Consider the following 20,133-nt stretch of genomic DNA (forward strand, 5'->3'; position numbering starts at 1 on the left):
GAGGCACCCAGGGAGACAGAAAAACACAGCAGAAAATAATTTCTTTAACATAGAGAAATAAAAAATTAATGCAACTAGAGCAAAATAAATGCTCAAGAAACACGGAGCTAAATAACAAAATGCAGGAATAACTCAAAACATAAAAAAATTGTCTCCAGAAGCATTGGCCATCTAGTTTAAAGGTGCCAGGCTAGAAGCAGGGGCTTTTTTCTTGGCCAAGGTCAGTAAACAGTGCTTTACTGTGGACAGTATTCCATCAGAAAACAGCCAAAATGGTTTAGGAATAACCAAATCTCAAATCTGAATACATGAGTTGTATAATCACTTCAGTCTCCAAAAACAATGATTCAAGACGACGATTAAAGATTTACAGCAAATGTTTCAACACGTGTTAATACAAAAATCAGAAATGATTGAGTAGTTTTAAAGTTAAGTATGAAACAATGAAACAAACATAAAAATCTTAGCTTGAGCCAGCTGTGTATCTGTTTTACAGAATCTGAGCATTTTCTCAACTGTTTGTTTTTTCCTAAAGTAACTATGCAGGTGGGAACAAGGCTGTAATAAAACTGCCACGGGGGCAGAACTAACACCCCCATTCTCAGCCCAGATGAGGTAAAACTGACCAGTTACACTGATAATAACTGAAAAAAATCAGAGCAACCATACTGTTCCTGGTGAGAAATACCATTTGTGTGTGGAAAAGTTCTGTCCAAACCAAACATCAAGGGGAAGGGCTGGCATGTCCTTCCCCTTGATGTAAAAGGTAGAAAGTGTGTTTTTTTGTTTGTTTGGTTTTTTGTTTTATATAGATATAAAGAATGAGAAACTTGTCATTCTTGAGAAATGTTTTGGTCTTTTGTGGTCTAATATTTGTATTGTTATGCTAATGACATTCAAATATATTTCTCTTAAACATATAACCTCTGTTGAGCAGAACACAGAAAGCAGAGGCTGTGAAATAATTTTCTTACCTTAAATGAAAACAAGATGGAATATTATTGAATTTTGAAATTATGTTGCTTTTTCATGTTAATCTGACACCTTTGGCCTTCAAGTCCTCGTCAAACTGCTTGGTTAGCTGATGAGACCAGACTTTCCCTCTCAGTCTTGTAGAGTTGGAGAACATTTGCAAGGCAGCGTGTGCAAATATTGCCAAGTCAAGATGTGGCATGTTGATAGACAAAGAAGAAATCAAATTCAAACATGTTCTAAAAATCTACCTGTATAGATCATGGCTTGAAAATACATGTGCAATGAAGTTTTAACTTTTTTCAATGATTTAAAAAAAAAATTAACAGATGCACACTGTTTGGTGTTGACAAATGTATTTGCATCAAGGAGAACTTACTGTTTATTCTACATATTGTACCTGAATATCAAATATAATGTCTCACTGAGAAAGAAATGAGCGATTTGTCTTATGAAGGTACATCCTAGACTGCAGAGAAGGACCTGAAAGGCCATAAGAGTAGTGCATTAATGGGTGTCGTGTTGGAGAAAAGCCCCTGATATGATGGCATCAATGCTGCAGGGCAGAAAACAGAGCAAGTGAACAAATGCTATCAGCATTGGCCAAAAAGAAAACAAACAGGATCGCTATCTCTGCAAGAGTGGCCCGAAGCACATACACACACATAATAGCACAGATACACCGATACACGCAGGTATAAAAGTCAACGTTCAAGCGGCAGCAGCACACCTGAACACTGACCAACTGCAAAGACAGAGGTGAGGAAACATGATGGAGGAAAAGGGGAAAGAAAACGGCATAGCAGCTATGGCAGCCTGCTACCAGAAATTTGATCCCGCAGCATATTTGCAGTACAACTACACTCCACCACGCGCTGATTTTGCAAGAAAAGACAGCATCGTGCCTTGGAAACTGGCCTGTTTACACAGAGCTTTCACCGAAGGTAATACGTTTGTCATAAAGTAATTTCCATAGAACGGATGTGCTACCATCTCACTATAACCAGTAACTTTTGTGTACTGTCAAAAGTTTTAGTGCAGCGTCTTTGTATTTTTTTTGTCCAAATGGAAACACTCAAGTTAACCTGTTGTTACGGTTTGATCAGAGCTTACCTAAAATCATATCTGATGTGTTTAAGAAATGTTGAACTTTTGTGCTACTCTAAAGCGTCTCTGCTGCAACTTTACTTCTTTTTTCTTCTCCCCATTTCTCCCAGGGGATGTGAGCGGTGAGCTCCTGGTGGACATCGGATCAGGTCCCACTTTTTATCAGGTGATGAGTGGCTGTGAAGTTTTCAACAAACTGATCCTGACAGATTTCTTGGAGATCAACCGACGGGAGCTGCGGCGCTGGCTTCAGGATGAGGGAGGATGCAGCCTGGACTGGACTCCCTACCTGGAGCATGTCTGCAAGCTGGAGGGCCGACGGTATGAAAGTGTCTTGATAAAAAGAAATGATTTGCATATTTTGACAGACTACTACCTCAAATTTAAATGCGGCAGACCAGCACAAAGTAGTGCATTGTAAGGAACTGAAGGGAAAAATGGTTGTCAAACTCAGAGAAACTCTGAAAGTGTGCCATTTATATGTATGTAAAGCATATTAATGTGTCGGAATGGTCCAATCAAAGTCCATTCCAATTGAGAATGTGTGTTAAGACTATAAATCGCGCTCACAGATGTTCAGCATCCTTTTGGACTGAGCTTTAGGAAATTTACAAATAACCCTGGCCAACAGTTTTGGGCATTAGATGTGCCAAGATGGTAGAGACGTATCCCAAAACACTTATTTTGGGACTGAATACAAATACAAAAGTTCTTTGGATATTTTTTCTTTCCACTTCAATATGATGCACCACTTTGAGTTGAACTATAAAATAGTAAAATACCATAAATTTGTGGTTAAAATTTGGCTAAATACGACTGAACAAAAGCATCCTCACAGCGTGATGCTACCAGTAGCAGGGAATTGTGTGCATAGGGTAACTTTTAGCTTAATTATTGTGCTACTTTGTGCTATGTAACATAGAGAGGGGTGCTAAAAACCTGAATAAAACTCATGTTTTAATTTCTAGTACTGTCAAGTTTTACAAAGTCCTGCTAATGATCCAATAATTTGACTTAAGTGTTTTGAAGCAGTAGAACAATGAGTCACGGAGTTTGGGTCTCTCCTCTAACACGTATAATCACGATAAACACATTCAAGGTGTCTGAATACTTAAACGACACTCTATTTGTTGCCTGATTGCATGTAAGTTGATGATTGTTCAGCGCTGTTTTTACCAGGTCCTCAGCTTGGCCTGAGAAGGCTAACCGGCTGCGTCAGGTCGTGTCGGACATCCTTCCGGTTGACGTGCACTGTTCCCAGCCTGTGGCTCCGGACTCGCTTCCGTCAACCGGGGCCGACTGCCTGGTGTCCTGCTTCTGCCTGGAGAGCGTCAGCCCCGACCTCCCCGCCTTCACCAGGGCGCTGGGTCACATCGGGAAGCTGCTTCATCCCGGAGGCCACCTGATGCTGATCGGAGCCCTGGGAGAGAGTTATTATTTCGGTGGTCCAGGGGTGAGGATCCCCGTGGTCCCCCTGAATGAAGCCCAGGTCTGTGAGAGTTTGAGGGAAACCGGTTACACCCTGATCAGGCTTGAAGTCTACACTCTGCCTCAGGATATGCGGGTTGGAGTCGATGATGTGACTGGGGTGTTTTTCGTAAAGGCGAAGAAGGATTAATTGAGGTCACTGGCATTTGCTGCTTATTAGTCAAATATAAGTTGAGCAGTCAAATAAATTCACATTCGTTGTTTTTTTTTTTCTTTGAATGAGAAGTTAGTTTAAATGTAATTGGAGAAAGAATTTCTCCTCAAAAGTAAAAATGTTTTCCAAGTTTCTCGGGCTTTAGCTGTGAGGAACGCAGTTAAAGACTGACCCCTGGTGGTGAAATACGGCTACTACAGCTGACACAGAAACCTCTAGTAGTCAAAACATTTTGTGTCATTTGTAAATGTTTTATCTATCTATTCTATGTTATATCCTTATAAAAATAAAACAACAATGTCTGTCTTGTTCGCTTATATAGATATGCTCTATATATGTTTATATATTATATTGAGAAAGCATAACATGATGTGAAAAGCCTAAAAAATATATAATTTAGAGCAAAATTTTAAAAAAAAAGTATGTTTTACTCATCTGTGTGGTGAAATTTATCTGCATTTCTGGTGTGTGATGTTGTGCAATTGGATAAATTAAGCACTAGATGTCACTTTACGGCTATTTATACCTGTAAGTCAAACTCAAACAATGAAGACTAATGGGAGCCTACGGTACTTCCTGGTGTGATCACTCCTGTTCCACCTACAGACCCACAGTCACTACGTAACAATCCTGAAGTGCTGTAATACAGACAGACAGAAAGTGACTGCACTTCTTGTTTTCCTTCACCTCTTATCCAAAAGGCTTCTTCAGATTGTCACAATAGCTTTGGATTATTATGTCGTTTTGGGATCATAAGTTCCTGACCTACTGCATCCTGAGTTCCTGGTCCAGAAAAACGTGAAGTATTTCACATGTTTCAAAAAGTCAGTGGTTGTAGAACCTGAGAAAGAGCTAAGACTGCAGCATGGTATACTGAGATAAAATCTTTACTTCACTGTAGATTTCTTCTGGTTTGCCATACTTAAGTGTTTTAGATCAGGGGTTTTGAACTCATGTTCTTTTTGGCCCATGTCAAAAATCTGAATGTTCTTAAAGGGCCAGTTGTGCCAGAATGTATTCATAAAACCAATTCAACTGTAAAAATATCAATAAAAAGCTTTTTGTCTCAGCACCCAATAAGTGTTTCTTAAAATAAAATAATAGTCTTTTTACGTTCTGATTGAACGTAAAAATAACCTGGATATTAAAAATAAAAAAAAAGAATTTGTGGGTTTTTTAACAACCAAAATCACAGATTTTGTGCCGCTACTTTATAAATATTTGTGAAGAATTTTTATGATATTCGTACTAATGTGTGATGTTAAACACATCTTTTTATTAATGGCCGTATCGATTGCGGTCTATAATTTGACATCAAGTAAGGCTGAGGCAGTAGTCACTTAAGCCAAAGATTTTGGCTAATTTTGAGAAACAATTGCAGTAAAAATCAGAGAAAATGTGGGAATTTGTAGATTTTGTGTGAACATTGAGTGAATTTTGCACATTTATTGAAAAACCGGAGGGACTTATTCATGTAAATTGGAGTTTAGAGGGCTACATAAAAAGCTGTGGTGGGCCACATTTGGCCCGCGGGCCTCGAGTTTGACACATGCGTTTTAGATAATCAAAAGTTAATTATACCAGACTAAATATACAACCCATTTTATTCTCTTAAAATGAATATGTGACATTCTTAAAAGTGACACAACATTCTGGACCACCTAACCCGTTAGATACACAAAGGAAAATATTTTATTGCGTAATTTTTACAGGCAGATTGTTCAATCCCACTTAAAGCAACAACCTGTTCGAATAGGTTTATTAAGAATGAATGCATTAGTTATATACACAGGTTAATATATTATATAAAGATTAATAAATGACCAGGTAATTTATTTAACTGTGCAAGACTACCGATGCCAGTTAAAAGTGCTTTCTCAACTCGATCACATTTGCTACAGGGACCACCTGTTCATAATGTCCCAGCACATAAACATGGCTACATTATCACGATTAGTTGGATTACTCCCCATAATTATTAAGATGGCAGCTGTGCAGATGTGATCATCTGTTATTTATCCTCTTTCCTCCATTGACCTTGTGTGCAAATATTCAACACAGTTTGCATCTTCAGAGTGAAACGAGTGAAATTATGATAATCTATGACCAAACATGTATATGTAGCGATTATTGTAGTTGATGTAAATGTAAGTTTTATTTTTATGTGGCACTTTGGTGCATGTGGTCTAACATCTTAATTTACAATTTGTAGCCAAGAAAGTAAACTACAGCTAAAAATCTTACTCCTGTTTTGATGCTGACATGGAATATTTCTCCAGCTTTCTCGGCTGTCTCGGGTTAAACTTTAACCCATATCTGCTCATTTATATTCTTCCCAGATGATTGTATGTTTCCTCTGCTCTTTCTTTTTCCACCTCCAGCTTTATTGTTGCATGCATGCACACACCCGCAGACCTAAAAAGCACATATGTACACGCAAAAAATGTCCACGCATGTGCTGCACAGGCGCGTTCTCTACAAACTCTCTTGGCCAGTTTGCCTTCTTTTTGTCATTCCCCCTTTTCTTCCTCCAGTTCTGTGGTCTCGGCTCTTGCGTCTGAACTTCCCAGCATCTCACAAAGATCCGTTGAAGGTTCGCTTTTTTCTCTTAAATCTGCTGTGAAAGAAGTTTTAAATGGAAAATCACTTCCTATTCAGAAAAAACTTCAGTATTAGAGGGGAAACTGTGCACCACCCACTTGAAGTCGATGCCGCCTGCTGCTTTTCCTCATCATCGGGTTGCTCCTCTTCCTCTCCAGAAGAGGGCGCTTCTCTGTCCAGAGACTTCAGGTGTGCTGCCGCCAACATCTGGACAGCTGGAAACACAAATTAGTAAAACAGAAACTCAAACAGATGGAAGGGTTAATGTCTTTGACGTTTGGGCTAAAAGTGTTTAACTTACAAAAGAGGAAGAAGAAAGATGGTGAATTCACCATGTTTGATTGCTCAATAAGACGCAGATCACATCGTTTAGGGACTGAATCAACACACTGACCTCCTTATCTACAATTTTTCTGTTCTCAAAACTTCCTTTTTAGCTAACATGGTCAGGGAACTAATGCTAAAACATCACTTGTCTTTGTTCGGTAGTGCTGCCGTTTTCTGTCACAGATAAATAACAAAACCAACCGTCTGCCTATATGACGTAATCCAGACCATGATTCATCTGACCAGGTCAGGCACAAGGGAGTTTGACCTTTCCAGAGGGAGCTGGGAGTGACCTTAGCGATACTCCCCTACATATTAAATATAAAATGATTATTTAAATTTCTACATGGGTTGCTGGAGGAACTTAAAGTTAGAATACCTTATCTTCATTAAGCCATCCATATCAGCAGTGATTACTCATCATTGACAGCGTTAACGTCTTATGAAACGATTTATTTTCATTTGCAGTGTCACTAGGTAAGCTAGTCATTTCATTTGGTTCTCCAGCTGTACTTTCCAAAACAGCAGAGCTTAGATCATGAAATAAACCCGAGGGACAAAACCTGGGCCAACAGCATGGTTGGAAAAACTGTCCTACTGATATATGAATAAATTATTAAATTGTTTCAGTGTTTTAGTGCATTTGTGGACCTTCTCCAAATAAATGTATTACTGCATTTATTTCTAACTCTGGTCCTCCATACATGCTCATCAATTATCTGCTAAAATGTCCACCAAACAGAAAGAGAGAGAAAAGAAAACTTATCTCAAAGAATTTGAAGACTTTTGAGCCAAAATCTACCTTTAAGCTTCCTTTCTAGCTTCCTGTGACAGCTTGCTGTACCGCAGTGCTAATTCTACTTTGTGGAAGCAAAAAGTAGAAATTCTGTATTTTTTCATTTGTCTTCTGCTGTAAAAGTGCTGCATCTGGCAACATTTCTGTCAGTATTTCTGCTCATGTTGGGTGAGCAAGATTTCCTAATATCCTCAAGTCCACAGTCCATTTAAAAGTTTTTTTTAATCAATTTCTTAGTTTTATGGGGAAATTAAAGAAGCAAAAAAACCTTATGAAAATGGTACCTTCATATTTAAAATCATGACCCAATTCTTTTATCATCTCTGGCCAAAATTATTAACATCCAGCAACAGAGCAGCAGGTTACAGAGACCAATATGCTGTCTTTTAGATACTTTAAAAGTAAACTTAAACTTGCTCCCCCACAAACAAACAGAGAAATATTTTTGCTAGCATTAGCAGCAGCATGTCTGAATATGTGAAAGAGAGCATGTTGCAGCTGCAGCCCCTAATCCAGGATGATCCAGAACGGACCCACAGCTGTTTTTGCTCCTAATCTGACATGGCACACTGATCCACACTCATAGGCGACACAGAAACCAACAAATCAGACTGTGGATACAAATGTCTGGATTTTGACGGACATGTTCCAACTCAGCATTGGATTCTCCATTCATGTTTGTGGTATATGATAAAAGAATGAGGACACATTTGCAAGATAATTAAAAAAAAAAAAAGGCATTTACCTTTAAGTGAGGGTGGCTGGTAGGTTGCCATGTGAACCAGTTTGGCTTTCGTGGATCCATTTTCACCCAGAACCCACTGTGGAAGCAATGAATGAGAATCACTGTTCGCAGCAGACAGATGTTTCAATTGACATCTGGGGAGGAGACTAAGACAGCCCAACATTATCTTGTTTTAGTATTTCATGCACAAAATGAAAATGAAAATTAAAACAGAGATGTGTTTTATTTGTAACTGATGGATGGAATAAAAAGTAGAAGAAAAGATGACACAGAAAGGTTGTTACTGTCGTAAATCAATAGAAAGAAAGAATATTTTTGGAGCTTTGTCGGGATGTGTCTGGCAGAGAAAGCAACTCGAACTTTGTTTTTTTTTTAACCATTTTACCTACTTATCATTTTATATTTTAAATTTGCAGGTAAACAGAAATTAAAATGAGGATTTAAAAGGAGTTAGTCAACTTATCTTATAGCAGAGCTGGTCTACTTTCTCGGAGATGAACACTTACAAAAGTTTGCAAATCTCTCTAACTTTTTTCACGTTGTAACCACAAAATTCACTTGCATTTAGTTGGGATTTTATGAGGTAGGACCAACACAAAGTACTGCAGGATGAATGATTTTCAGATTTTTTTCCCCCCAACAAATTACTATCTGAAAAGTGCGGCCTGCATTCAGCCTCTCTAAGTAAACACTTTAAATATTATATATTTCCACTGAAATTAGAGCTGCTTCTGAAAGTTTCCACCAGTTAGTCTTTTCTGAATTCTGGGAATTTATTTGAAATTATTTTCACAATTTTTTAACTATAAGTAATTCCAGCTCTTACAAATGCCGTGATCTAAACCTTTTCCCACTTCAGACGCCAAAAAATAAAATAAAATTAGCCTTAGTTTAATTTAAAGAGAGCATCTTTTTCAATGCATTTTCTATTTCTCCTTTCTGAAGTTAAATGCTTGCACCACATTTTACCAAATGGTGTCAGAGTAAAGAAGCTGAATGCAAATGTCACATTTTTAGATCTTTATGTGCAAAATATTTTGAACATTATTTTTATCCACTTCACTTTGTGTTGATCTGTTAAATAAAATCTGATGTTTGTGTTTTTAATGCGACAAAGTTCAAGAAAAAGAGAAAGTTCAAGGGGTGTGAATACTTTTACAAGGCCCTGCATACATATGGAAATAATAGAACAATATTTTAACATCAACAACATAAATTACATTAGATTGTATTTGTTACATGAGAAACTCTTGCTAGTTTTAATATAAACAATTATTTAAATATGATTTTCAAATATTCTAGTGCAATCTTTCCAACTGAAAACAGCTATGTTCATTCCTTAAAAAATGTTTGCATCTTTACAACTTGAGAGTAGGTTAAATTTAGAAAAAAAAACTCTCTCATTTGCACACTTTCTTTATAAAACACCCAATTTCCACACTGTGTAATGGTGTAATAAAAAAAGAGTAGCAAAAAAATAAATAAAGTCTGCAGCACTTCATTATGAAAGAAGATTAAAGTTTGATATAAAAGTTCTCTGGTTTGACTTGTAACTCCTCGGTGGTACCTGACGCGAGCTGCTGTCTTCCTCTGGTGATGGCGGGTCTGTCAGTTTGAAGAGAGTGGCAGGTGTTGGCCTCCGGCGTCGAATCTTTGCAAAGACAAAAAGAGAATTTTCTGTCTGTATTTGCTTGTATCAAACTGCAGTGTGTAAGGCTGCGTACATTTCCATTTTTTATGAGTTTGCAACCAGGACCTTTTGCTTTTGTTCTGGAGTTGGGGATCTCGTTTCACACCAAAACACTAAACTTGTTTCTTTCCTAAATGCTGCCATGGCCTCTCATGTCGTCCGTGATGCATATAATTGTTTGAACGAATGACTTGGTGATCTTTATGCATTTCTACCCAAGGATTGATCAGACATGTTGAGGTTCACAGATGTTTTTCTGGATTTTTGCCATGACGTCTCACTAGAAAGGGTAAAACCTTAAAACTCATCTACAGATGTGATTTTTTTTATTATTAAATGTTTAATTAAACCTACTGGAGTCTCCCGAATGTTTTAATACACACCAATCTTTAAAATATATTTTTTAAAAATATCTAAAAATGTATTCTTTAGTCAGGCATATGACAAATTGAACCAGTTTGGGTAATCCTGACGTAAAACAGGAGACATTTGTCTGATTTAATGTTAGACGATGAGAAAAATGTAAATGTAAATATCTTGTTCTTTCCAACACTACACAAGTTTTGCTTCATTGTATGTTTTTTATCAATGGTGAAATTTTGATTTGTACCTTTATTGTCCTTTTTTTCTTGCTATGAGATGCGTAACAGTTATTTGTTATTTACATAGCAGCGTGAGTCATCGGCTACAAAAGTTATGCAACTTATGAAGTGCAGAACAAAGATCCAGCTTTCTTAGCAACTTGTCCAAAAATAGTTCCTAGCAGAGGCACCCCAAACTCTATAAACCAGGTAAAGTTTCCCCCACTTTAGTGATTCAGTGCATTGCTGCAACATCCATGAAATGCTTTCAATTTAAAATATTTTCACATTTAAAACATTACTTTTATTACTATAACATCTGCACTTTGGAATCATTTAAAGGCTTTTATTTTCAAATATATTATTTCTGCTTTTCAGGAAATATTTATTTTTGTAATTCTACCTTTTCAGGTTCTAGCGTGTTACTACGAGTGTTATTTTATTATTGGAGCACCTGCAGAAGGAAGGTCAGCAGCGTAGGCGAAATACATGTGGGCGGCTCCTCCTACTGCCTCTGCTTCCCTCTGTTTGACAAATTTATCTCTTCGACCTAATATACTGCTGATATTTGAGAATATGATTTAAAAGCATCACAGAAAGAAATAGACAGAAATCTCAGTGAAAATCAGAACCTAGGCGCCTGTTTGAGAGCTTTTGAGATGTAGACCTTTGTTGCAAGTGGAGGCAAAAGGTCAAGCTCATACTGAATGTTGTTGTTATGAAAATCTGAGATACAAAAAACACCAGTGGGAGGTTAGAGCTGTGTAAAGTGTTTTTTTACACATGTACACAGCAGGAAGTGGGATTTTTTCCTTGGTTTTAGAAATTCAGCACATTGGATTTCCATGTAGTATCACCTCACAGAAACAAGGTTATGGTACGGATCCTGCTGACCTTCAGGGGTTTTCCTGTGTTCTCCTTTCTACACCTGAATGTGTTTCTTGATTTACAATACTGCCCAACTCTGTCAATATTTCTTCCCGATGAAAACCAAAAGTTCAGCTTTTTTTTAATTATTATTAGAAATTGACAGTAGACAAATAAAAAACTTATAATACTCATGGTTTCCCCCACTGTATTAGAAGCCTGGCGGGCCACCAGGCTTAGTATTGCTTATTTATTTAAGTCTTTTTAAAATGATTGCATTTTTTAAGACTTTATAGTTGGTTTTCAGGTATTAATCTTCCAATCTTTTAATAACACATAATTATCAAGTGATATTTTCAAATTTTCTGTCAACTTTTAAAAAGTTTTAACTCAAAAACACGCAGTTTTACGCTGGATGAATAAACCGCCAGGCTTAGCAAGTTCTCAAGGGGAAACCGTGATACTGTAATGTTATCTTCTGGCAGCACAGTCAATGAAAAGACTGATGACTTTACAGTCGACCAGCAGAAAGTCTCTGACAAAAAAAAAAGGTCATGGGTAAAGAAGCTGATTTTTCCCGAGCAAAGAAATGGAAGATTGAGCAAAATAAAATAAGTGTACAAACATTTATTGGGAAAACTGAGAATTAAAATCTATTCAAGAGATTGTTTTAGATTCCAAGGCATGGACTATGGGATCCATTGCTGACATATCCAGGATTTGGTCAAAAATTGTTGAACCATAGAGACAATAACAACATTTTCATTAGCCTTAAAATCGTGCAATTTCACATTTTGAAAATAAATTTGCTTAATGGAAAAAATGTCAATTTTTCAATGTAAAGTTTTGGAACTAGAAAGAGGTGGGTTTTTGGCAGTATCAAAATTAGTGTACTTCACAAAACTGTAACGTTATCTCTTAATTCGCATCACACAAGTCATGCGATCAAAAATCGGATGCTACTACTGGCAGAATAGACGAAGAAGACGACAGGAAGCGGTAGAAGGATCATGGCACGGCATGTTTTTTAATGTCTTAATGCGTGATTTCAATTGCATTTCTTTAATGGAAACAGCACAAATGCATAATTGTGCTTTTTTCGACTGTAAAGTTTTACGCACATTTTCAATGGAAACACAGCCAGTGTCAGAAGCATTTTAAATGGGTTAAAGAGAAAAACTACTTCATGTTGTTTACACCCAATTCTGACCCAATGATCTGGATGTTGCAGCTGAAAATTGGTAAAGTTTTTTGCAGTCTGTGAACAAATAGCCTCAGTTTTTTGTCGTTATCTGACAGGAGGTGGCTCCCCGTGTGGTCTTCCTACGCTTTAGCCCATCTGCTTTGAGTTTTGACATGCTGTGCATCACCATCACTATTCTGTTGTTGGTTGAAGTAAAGACAGTTGGACCAAAGACATTTCGTTACATGTTTTTGTACACAATTAATCAAACTTTTTGCAGTTTTTATTTCTTTTCCTGTTTACTAAAAATCAAACTTCCACACTGTGCGCTACAAGTAAGACTTAGTCAATAATTAAGAGTAACATTTAACCTCTAGAGTCTAAAATCACAACATTTATAAGCTATAAATGCAGTGTGGGGTCAGAACTGGTTCCTAAAGAGGCTTTTAGACAGATTCTCAATCCCTTTAGTCGTAAAGATCAGAGGGTGGAGCCATAAATCCCTTGTTGGGTTCATATAATGCTTTTATTTTATACTCTTAGTAATCCTGTGTCTAGTCCAGTTAGCCTGCAACCTGTTGAAGAACAGATGAAAAAAAGCATAACCTGTAATGTTGCACTAGTAAGATAACTTTCTGAATATGCGTGAGGCATTTTGTTGAGTAATGTCTCTGGTTGTGGTCTTTTCTGCACTCTGAAGTCATTTTGGTAGACTGAAAGGTTTGTCATGTTTCTCCATTTGTGGTTAACAATTCTCACTTAATTCCTAGAAGTGTTAATGAAGGAAAGGGATCAGCTCTGTAAGTATTCAGTCTTTGCATTTATTTATTTACTTACCTCTAAACTTCCTTGAACATATGACCTGCTTTAATTATCAAAGACTCAGCTAAAATGAAAACCTAAGCATTATTCCCACTTCCAGAACTTCTGGCTAAAACTGTTCAATATTTCATACAATTTCTGCTGCATGCAAAATGCCATACTTATTAATTGATAACTGAGCAAATACTCTGTCATTCCTGTAAATTAAATAACTTCCCGTCAGTTCGTGTTTGGAGCTCTGGGATGAAATTTAGTTCTTGGCTTTAACTGCCCTTGCCCTTAATTCAGTCCTCAGCTAATCTTTTTTTAATCTGTAGCCTCCATCCTTGGCTGATTCTTCCTCAGCTTTTAATGCTTTTTCTTTTTCTAAATATTGTAATAGTTAACTGTCCTACTAGAAAACTGGGATATATTGGAAAATAAGAAGGTCACAGGGGTGCTTAAACTGCTGAGCTCCATTTCTAGACGTTAAACAATGACCAGATTCCTGGAACTGCTATGTTACTTCATCCAGTTGAGTGACTTGAATGCACTTGAACATGGCCGTACTCCATGACCCCTGGACTTGCTTCAGGAGAACAATCCAGAAATGTTTTTGGCCCCTAACTGTTGGAGTTTGAAGCATAAATGACCTGTACAGGTAGGTCTCAATCTCTTAGATGACGTGTCAAACTCAAGGTCCGGGGGCCAAATATGGCCCGCCACAGCTTTTTATGTGGCCCTCTAGACTCTAAAGTGACACATAAATAGAACCGTCAGAATATCAGTGTGCTTAAATATTATTTTATCAATCAATTCAAAGCAGCTTTTATCGGTTTACTGCTAAATTGAATCAATTAGGCTGAGTCAGTCCCTCCAGGTTCTTGTGAATTACAGTGGAAATTCATGCAAAATCAACAAATTCCTGTATTTTTTCAGGCTATTGCATTATTGTGAGATTATTGCAGATTTTTCACAAAAATGAAAAACATTGGATCTAAATGACAGTTTACTCCCACCTGCAGGTGGCAGTATTTATTGCTTCCATTAAACAACTTAATGATGAGTTATAATCCATAACGATGCAGCGAGTTATGAAAAGTCACAATTACCATCATACATAAGTGAAAATATTTCCAAATTACTACCACAAACACTTTTATTTTCCAAAAAGATCACAAAAACAATCACGAAATCCTGGAGGGGCTGAAAAGATGTTATTTAATTTTAAGAATTTATTTAGGTTTTAACATCTTAACAGGTTTTATCAATACATTCTGGCACAACTGGCCCTTTAAGAACATTCATGATCTTGATTTGGGGCAAAAGGAAAATGAGTTTGACTCCTGACTTAGATGGATCAACGAAACGCCCAAAGCTTAAGATAACACAACAAGACTTAGCAGAGAAGCAGAGTTAACGAACCATGATGTTAATGAACCAACTCTGAACAACGGAGGCCCAGAAGTCAAAACTAATGAAACGCAGGTGATGGAAATTCTCAGCCCAGAGGGAAAGATAAGGTAGTGAGCCATATCAACACGCAGAACTAGGAAAACCAGAAGTTCAAGCAACTTATGTAGTAGAAAATACAAAAAGAAATGTAGAAAACTAAAAACAGAAGCAAACAATTATGATGTGAAGCTGAAAAACTGCCAAAATGGTTTTCTTGGAAGGAAAACTGGCTTGAGTGATTAGTGGAAATATCTGCTTAGAAAGACTAAATGAATACTAACAAGGGGAAAAGAAACAACCGAATCTGAACCGCATGCATGTGAGAATGTAAACAGAACCAAATATCAAGTTCAGATATTTCAATCAGGGATCCAAATAACAACATGGTGCCTGACAAAAGTGTTCATGCTAATTGTTTTTACATTTTCTAATGTTTTCTTTTAATAGGACTTCATGTAATGAACTGATAGTGAAAAAAAAATGATTTACTGTGTAATATTCAGACTCCAATACTGCAATCACAGTCTGGAAACTGAAATCTTCATAGTTCTTTTTGATTGGATGGGCAGCATTCATGTCATCAACTCAGGTCTGGACTTTGATTAGACCAAATGTGTCAAACTCAAGGTTCGTGGGCCAAATCCGGCCCGCCATAGCTTTTTATGTCGCGCTCTAGATTCTAGATAAACACTAAGTCTGTTCAAATATTATGTTATCAATCAAATAACATAATATTATCTGTTTACTGCCAAATTATATCAATCAGTCCCTTCAGTTTCTTGATAATTATTGTGGAAATTCACACAAAATCAACAAATCACCGCACTTTTTTGCGCTAATACATAATTGGGAGTTTATTGCGGATTTTTCTCAAAAAAAACCTGTCTTATTTGTACAACTGATGTCAGATTATAATCCATGATCTACACAGTGAGTAATAAAAAGTCACATTTACCGTCAAAAATAAGCACAAATATTTGCAATATTTGATTTTAATTACAAAAATCCTGTAAAAAAATCATGAAATCCTGGAGGGACTGAAAAGATGTTCAATAACATTATTTAATGTTAATAATTCATTGATATTGTAACAGTTTGTAGACAGGTTTTATCAATACATTCTGGCACAACAGGCCCTTTAAGAGCATTCATGATTTTGATTTGGCCCAAACTGAAAATGAGTTTGACACCCTTGGATTAGACCATTTTAACCCATGAATATGAGTTCATTCCTATGCATTACATGGTTTTAGTTTTAACTCTACATATCTAACTGCTGTTCCTCCTGCACTGATTTGCATTTATCTGTATCCATATTTCAACACTGATCAGCTTCCCACAGCATGATGCAGCCACCACCATCCATGTGTAACTGTTCTTTTAAAAAAAAAATCAAGGTGATGAGCATTAGTTTTTGCTATAAAAAAAAAAAAGATGAACAAAAATGTAATACTTTTCTATTCTATGAGCAAAAGCCAAATTCCTTCCCAAGTTTCCTGTACTTCCTTCAGGACTTGTGGCAAATTTTAAGCGATCTTTGGAGAGGATAACTGTGTTTTTTGGTTTTCTGATGTTAGCCTTTACAGAACAATAACACACAGATCCACTCTGTTTTCTAATTAGGTTAGTTCTGCCGGTTATTATTTCCAGTTGACCTTATATAGAGTTCATGTAAAAGGTACACTTCCTTACATTTCAGCTATGCACTACTTTGTGTCTATCATTTAAAATCCCAATAAGATAACGTTGTTATGTCTGGTTTTAATGTGACAACATGTGAAAAAGTCCGAGGACTAACTGAAGCCACTTTTGCGAGCCTCTGTAACTGGGGGTGCTGAAGCAAACGATGACACGCTTCTGCTCTAGAAGGGGCATAGAAAGTAGTCCGACGCTCTGGGGACAAGAGAGCTATAAACAGCAGATGTGCAAGAAGTATTTGAGTGGCTGGTGATGATTGATTTATTAGTTTATTTATGCATTCCAGGAAAGAACAAGCTTTCCAAACAGATGTTTTTTTTTAAAGTTTCTCATCGTCCACTTGGGGAAAATTATTCGGATCTCTGACATGGCACCTGTCTCCATCCAGTAACGGTTTCGCTCCAGGCAGCAGAATGCAATCTTAGGACTATTTGATGCAAAAGAAAAATATACAATTCGCTTCACAATTGTCTGCATGTTTCACTTGCACTTGATTTAGAAAGATTCAGCCTCAGGCTCAAGGCTCCTTTTACATAACAAACACACACAGGGCACCTCCTCTCTTTACATGAGTAAAAACGTGACCTTCTTTCCTTTCACATATGTGTTTATGGTGCTTCTGCTATGCTCAGACAAATCTCATTTTCGGCTTTACAGATGGCTGCTTTATCCCTCACTTCCTCCTCATCCTCCACTCTTTTGAAGGGCAGACAACTCTCATTACTTTTAAAGGCTCCAAAACTATAAGGCAGCACAGCTCAGCTTAATCCTAGAGCTGCTGCCCACAGGGTAATGTGGAGCGAAATGGAGTTTGGCGAAGTCTTGTTATGTAAGAGCATTTTAACCTCAAACTTCTATAAAAGTCTCATGCGCCAGGAATATGTCCGCAAAAACAAAAAAAGCAGCAAAGTATCTGAAACTACCAACAGAAGTTGTCATTAAATGTCCGCCATTATGACCTTGATCTGACCTCTCCATGTCACAAATACACATTTGTTCTTTTGAGGTCATTGCTAAAGAAACTAGTAGGCGTTTTATCCTACCATAACAACAGAAAGTTGAATGGAAGGAAAAAGTTTGGCTTAGAATAGTTTACTCTGTGTGCAATGAGTCTATAGTGGTGTACATGGAGGTAAATTAATACTGTTTTGTGTGTTTTTGTGTGTGTTATTCACTAGTTGTGTCGCAGTTTGACGTGGCTGTGGAGGGGGGTCAGCGTCACTCCGCCGTTGCTAGGAGACGACGGTTGTGCAACGGTGCTTGTTTTTCTAACGGCTGTGTAGCAGTACTGCTCGCGGAGTTACTTTGTAACTATTATTAAATTAAAATGTTGCAGACTCAATCACACACCCTTATTAAAATGCCATCTTGACTTGTGTATCACCTTGACTTAACTATATTTTGCAGAAGTTCTCCAAATGTATCGTCCACATTCGTCTTCAGGTGATTTTCTGTCTGAATTTGTCCTGGACTCTGATTCGGCAAAGCCAAAAGTTAAATTTTACTTCGATTAAGTGATTTGGGTGTACAGTTGGGAGTCATAGGTTATGGAAATGTGGCCCAAAAGTTTACATTTTGCTTCATCCAGCCATAACACATTTTTGCAAAAGATTTTAGGCGATTTTAGCCAGGACTGAATGTTTTCTTTGAAATAACTCCACTCCCCAAGAGCTGCTATTCTGCAACATTTACATGCATCCCTTCTCCAGCATATCTGAATTAAATGAACCAGTTTCACCTGACTGATACCTTTGAGATCATTTTGATTTGTTGTAACCTCTCTGCAACATCTGACGTTAGCTAAAGGAACCAAATGACCAAGGTGAACTGAGCCTCAACAAAGAATTAGATACAAGGTTTATTGCAACTTTTTTGTTTGTTTTTCTCCAGCTATTTGTTTTGGTTTGTAGAGAAAACATGTCAAATATCAAAAAAGTAAATAAAATAAAAACTGGCATGTGTACAGTTTTACGTACAACTTCTACAACTTAAAATGTGAACTTTTTGAACTGAATTTCTAAAATATTGAAACTTTTTAATGATATTTTAATTGACTAAGATGCGCTTATATTGCGTTTAATTTAATATTATCACGGTAAACTTTACATTGGTCCACTATCTTTCAAAATCTACACTTTAAACATTTAAACATTTAAACGTCCCTGGAGGTGTTAAGCACAGGTTTATCACGCTGTGGGGTCTCACCATCTCCACCTGTCGCGGATCCAGCTGCAGAGAGATGGAGGACGGGACCGAGAACTGGATCTTCCTCCGCGCGTCCTTGTCCGCCTCTCGCTCCATCATCTCCGGGTCTGTGGGCAGCAGCGGGTCCATGGCATCCAGCCTGTCACCTCACCGCAGCCGAGCGCACCAACGTCCGGCTTTAAAACCCAGTCGGAAGAAGCAGCAGCAGCGATTTAACTATCGGCGCAGTTTGTTGTTAACTGTCCGGCGGTCAAATTGAAGCAGATGCGGGTGAATAAAAATATCTGAGTCTCTCTGAAAGTGACAGATTCTCCAGCTTCATCTCACTCTCTGGCGCTTTTTCTGCCCTCCCCTCTCCCACTCTCTGACCATATGCCTGTCCCGCTGTGATTGCTGACCTGTTCTACATAACGACAAGAAACCGAGCTCTGTGATGCCTTCAGCTGCCGTCGGAAATTCAAAATTCAAAGTGGACGAACCAGACATGTCGTGAGCCGATTATTATTATTATTATTATTATTATTATTATTATTATTATTATTATTATTATTATTATTATTATTATTGCCTTTCCTTCAAATATCTGTACATTTATTATTATGTTTAGTTATTATTTTGTTTTTCAAGAAAAAAAATCACAAATAGGGACTGATAACACTCCAGTTGCGAGCTTTTCTACATTTTTTTTATATAAACGTCAAAAGTATTTTATTTTGATTTCGTGAGAGAGGCCAACAGAGTGATGTTTTTCCCCTTTTACTCTGATACCCCTCAGTAAAATCCAGTTCTTTCCAGCTGTTTTCTGATGACAATAAAGCCCGGCTGTGTATAATATCAATCCAGCTGTTCTGTGAAGGCCTCATAGGGAACATTAGTTTAACTTTTCTTCATGTGGAAGCTCAGACCCGTCAGTATTTGCAGAAAGATGCTGCAGATATTCTAGAGGGAGGTCATGCTGATCACCAAACTCCAAAACATAAATCAAATTGGAAAAAAAATTGACTAATAACTGCATTTCTCATAATCATAGTTAACTCTTTAACCTGTTAAGGAGCAATAAAAACCGTGACACTACGCACATTTCTTTAGTCAATTTGTATTTATAGCAAGTCGCCACGAGAGGGCGCCAAAAGGCAACGGTTTGTTATTTACTTTTTTACTGTTGATGTTTATCTCAGTATCTTCATTTTACACTTATAGTTAAAAACGCTGGTGTAACAGCAAGGCGTGATGCTGAAAAATGTCAAAAGGTTCCTCACTGTAGAATCATAAAGCTACGAAAACACTTAGCTGTTTGTTATTATCAGCAAAACAAATCGCATGTCGCTCGACCGCCAGTCATCGCTTGGTGGAATGTTGTATCGTTATGAATAGATCTCACCAGTCAAATTGTAATAGCCTCTTGTTACCAGCAGATGTCACCCACATCAAAAATATTAAAGTCCTAAAATGACAACCTAGAA

At 37.3% G+C, this 20,133-nt stretch overlaps 2 protein-coding genes across 3 annotated transcripts; one reads left to right on the forward strand and one right to left on the reverse strand.

Annotated features, from left to right (window-relative positions):
• The first annotated feature begins 1,340 nt into the window (after positions 1–1,340).
• Positions 1,341–3,989, forward strand: pnmt (phenylethanolamine N-methyltransferase). The gene is made up of 3 exons (XM_015036147.1): positions 1,341–1,916; positions 2,190–2,400; positions 3,259–3,989. Exons 1-3 carry the CDS (start codon positions 1,742–1,744, stop codon positions 3,695–3,697), a joined length of 825 nt encoding a protein of 274 aa, XP_014891633.1. The 5' UTR covers positions 1,341–1,741; the 3' UTR covers positions 3,698–3,989.
• A 912-nt stretch (positions 3,990–4,901) lies between these two features.
• On the reverse strand, positions 4,902–19,091 carry LOC106949713 (protein phosphatase 1 regulatory subunit 1B-like). Of its 2 annotated transcripts, none has more exons than XM_015036168.1 (5): positions 18,671–19,091; positions 9,758–9,841; positions 8,191–8,266; positions 6,421–6,537; positions 4,902–6,335 (listed from the first exon to the last, which is right to left on the reverse strand). In XM_015036168.1, the coding sequence occupies exons 1-5, from the start codon at positions 18,797–18,799 to the stop codon at positions 6,232–6,234; spliced, it is 510 nt and encodes a 169-aa protein (XP_014891654.1). In that variant the 5' UTR covers positions 18,800–19,091; the 3' UTR covers positions 4,902–6,231. The 2 variants fall into 2 exon arrangements, with proteins under 2 accessions (XP_014891654.1, XP_014891647.1); XM_015036161.1 differs by having other exon boundaries at positions 4,902–6,338; positions 18,671–19,090.
• Between the last annotated feature and the right edge of the window lie 1,042 nt (positions 19,092–20,133).

Source organism: Poecilia latipinna, unplaced genomic scaffold (genome assembly GCF_001443285.1).
Source record: "Poecilia latipinna isolate Pla-1442-1.1 unplaced genomic scaffold, P_latipinna-1.0 Scaffold22, whole genome shotgun sequence".
NCBI classification, from domain to species: domain Eukaryota; kingdom Metazoa; phylum Chordata; class Actinopteri; order Cyprinodontiformes; family Poeciliidae; genus Poecilia; species Poecilia latipinna.

Coding starts and splice junctions, on each gene's coding strand:
- pnmt (XM_015036147.1), top strand. CDS start 1,742: ATGATGGAGGAAAAGGGGAAAGAAAACGGCATAGCAGCTATGGCAGCC. Junction 1,917..2,189: donor ACACAGAGCTTTCACCGAAG/GTAATACGTTTG, acceptor CATTTCTCCCAG/GGGATGTGAGCGGTGAGCTC. Junction 2,401..3,258: donor TGCAAGCTGGAGGGCCGACG/GTATGAAAGTGT, acceptor TGTTTTTACCAG/GTCCTCAGCTTGGCCTGAGA.
- LOC106949713 (XM_015036161.1), bottom strand. CDS start 18,799: ATGGACCCGCTGCTGCCCACAGACCCGGAGATGATGGAGCGAGAGGCG. Junction 8,267..9,757: donor AAGACAGCAGCTCGCGTCAG/GTACCACCGAGG, acceptor TTGCTTCCACAG/TGGGTTCTGGGTGAAAATGG. Junction 6,339..6,420: donor GCAGGCGGCATCGACTTCAA/GTGGGTGGTGCA, acceptor CTTCTTTCACAG/CAGATTTAAGAGAAAAAAGC.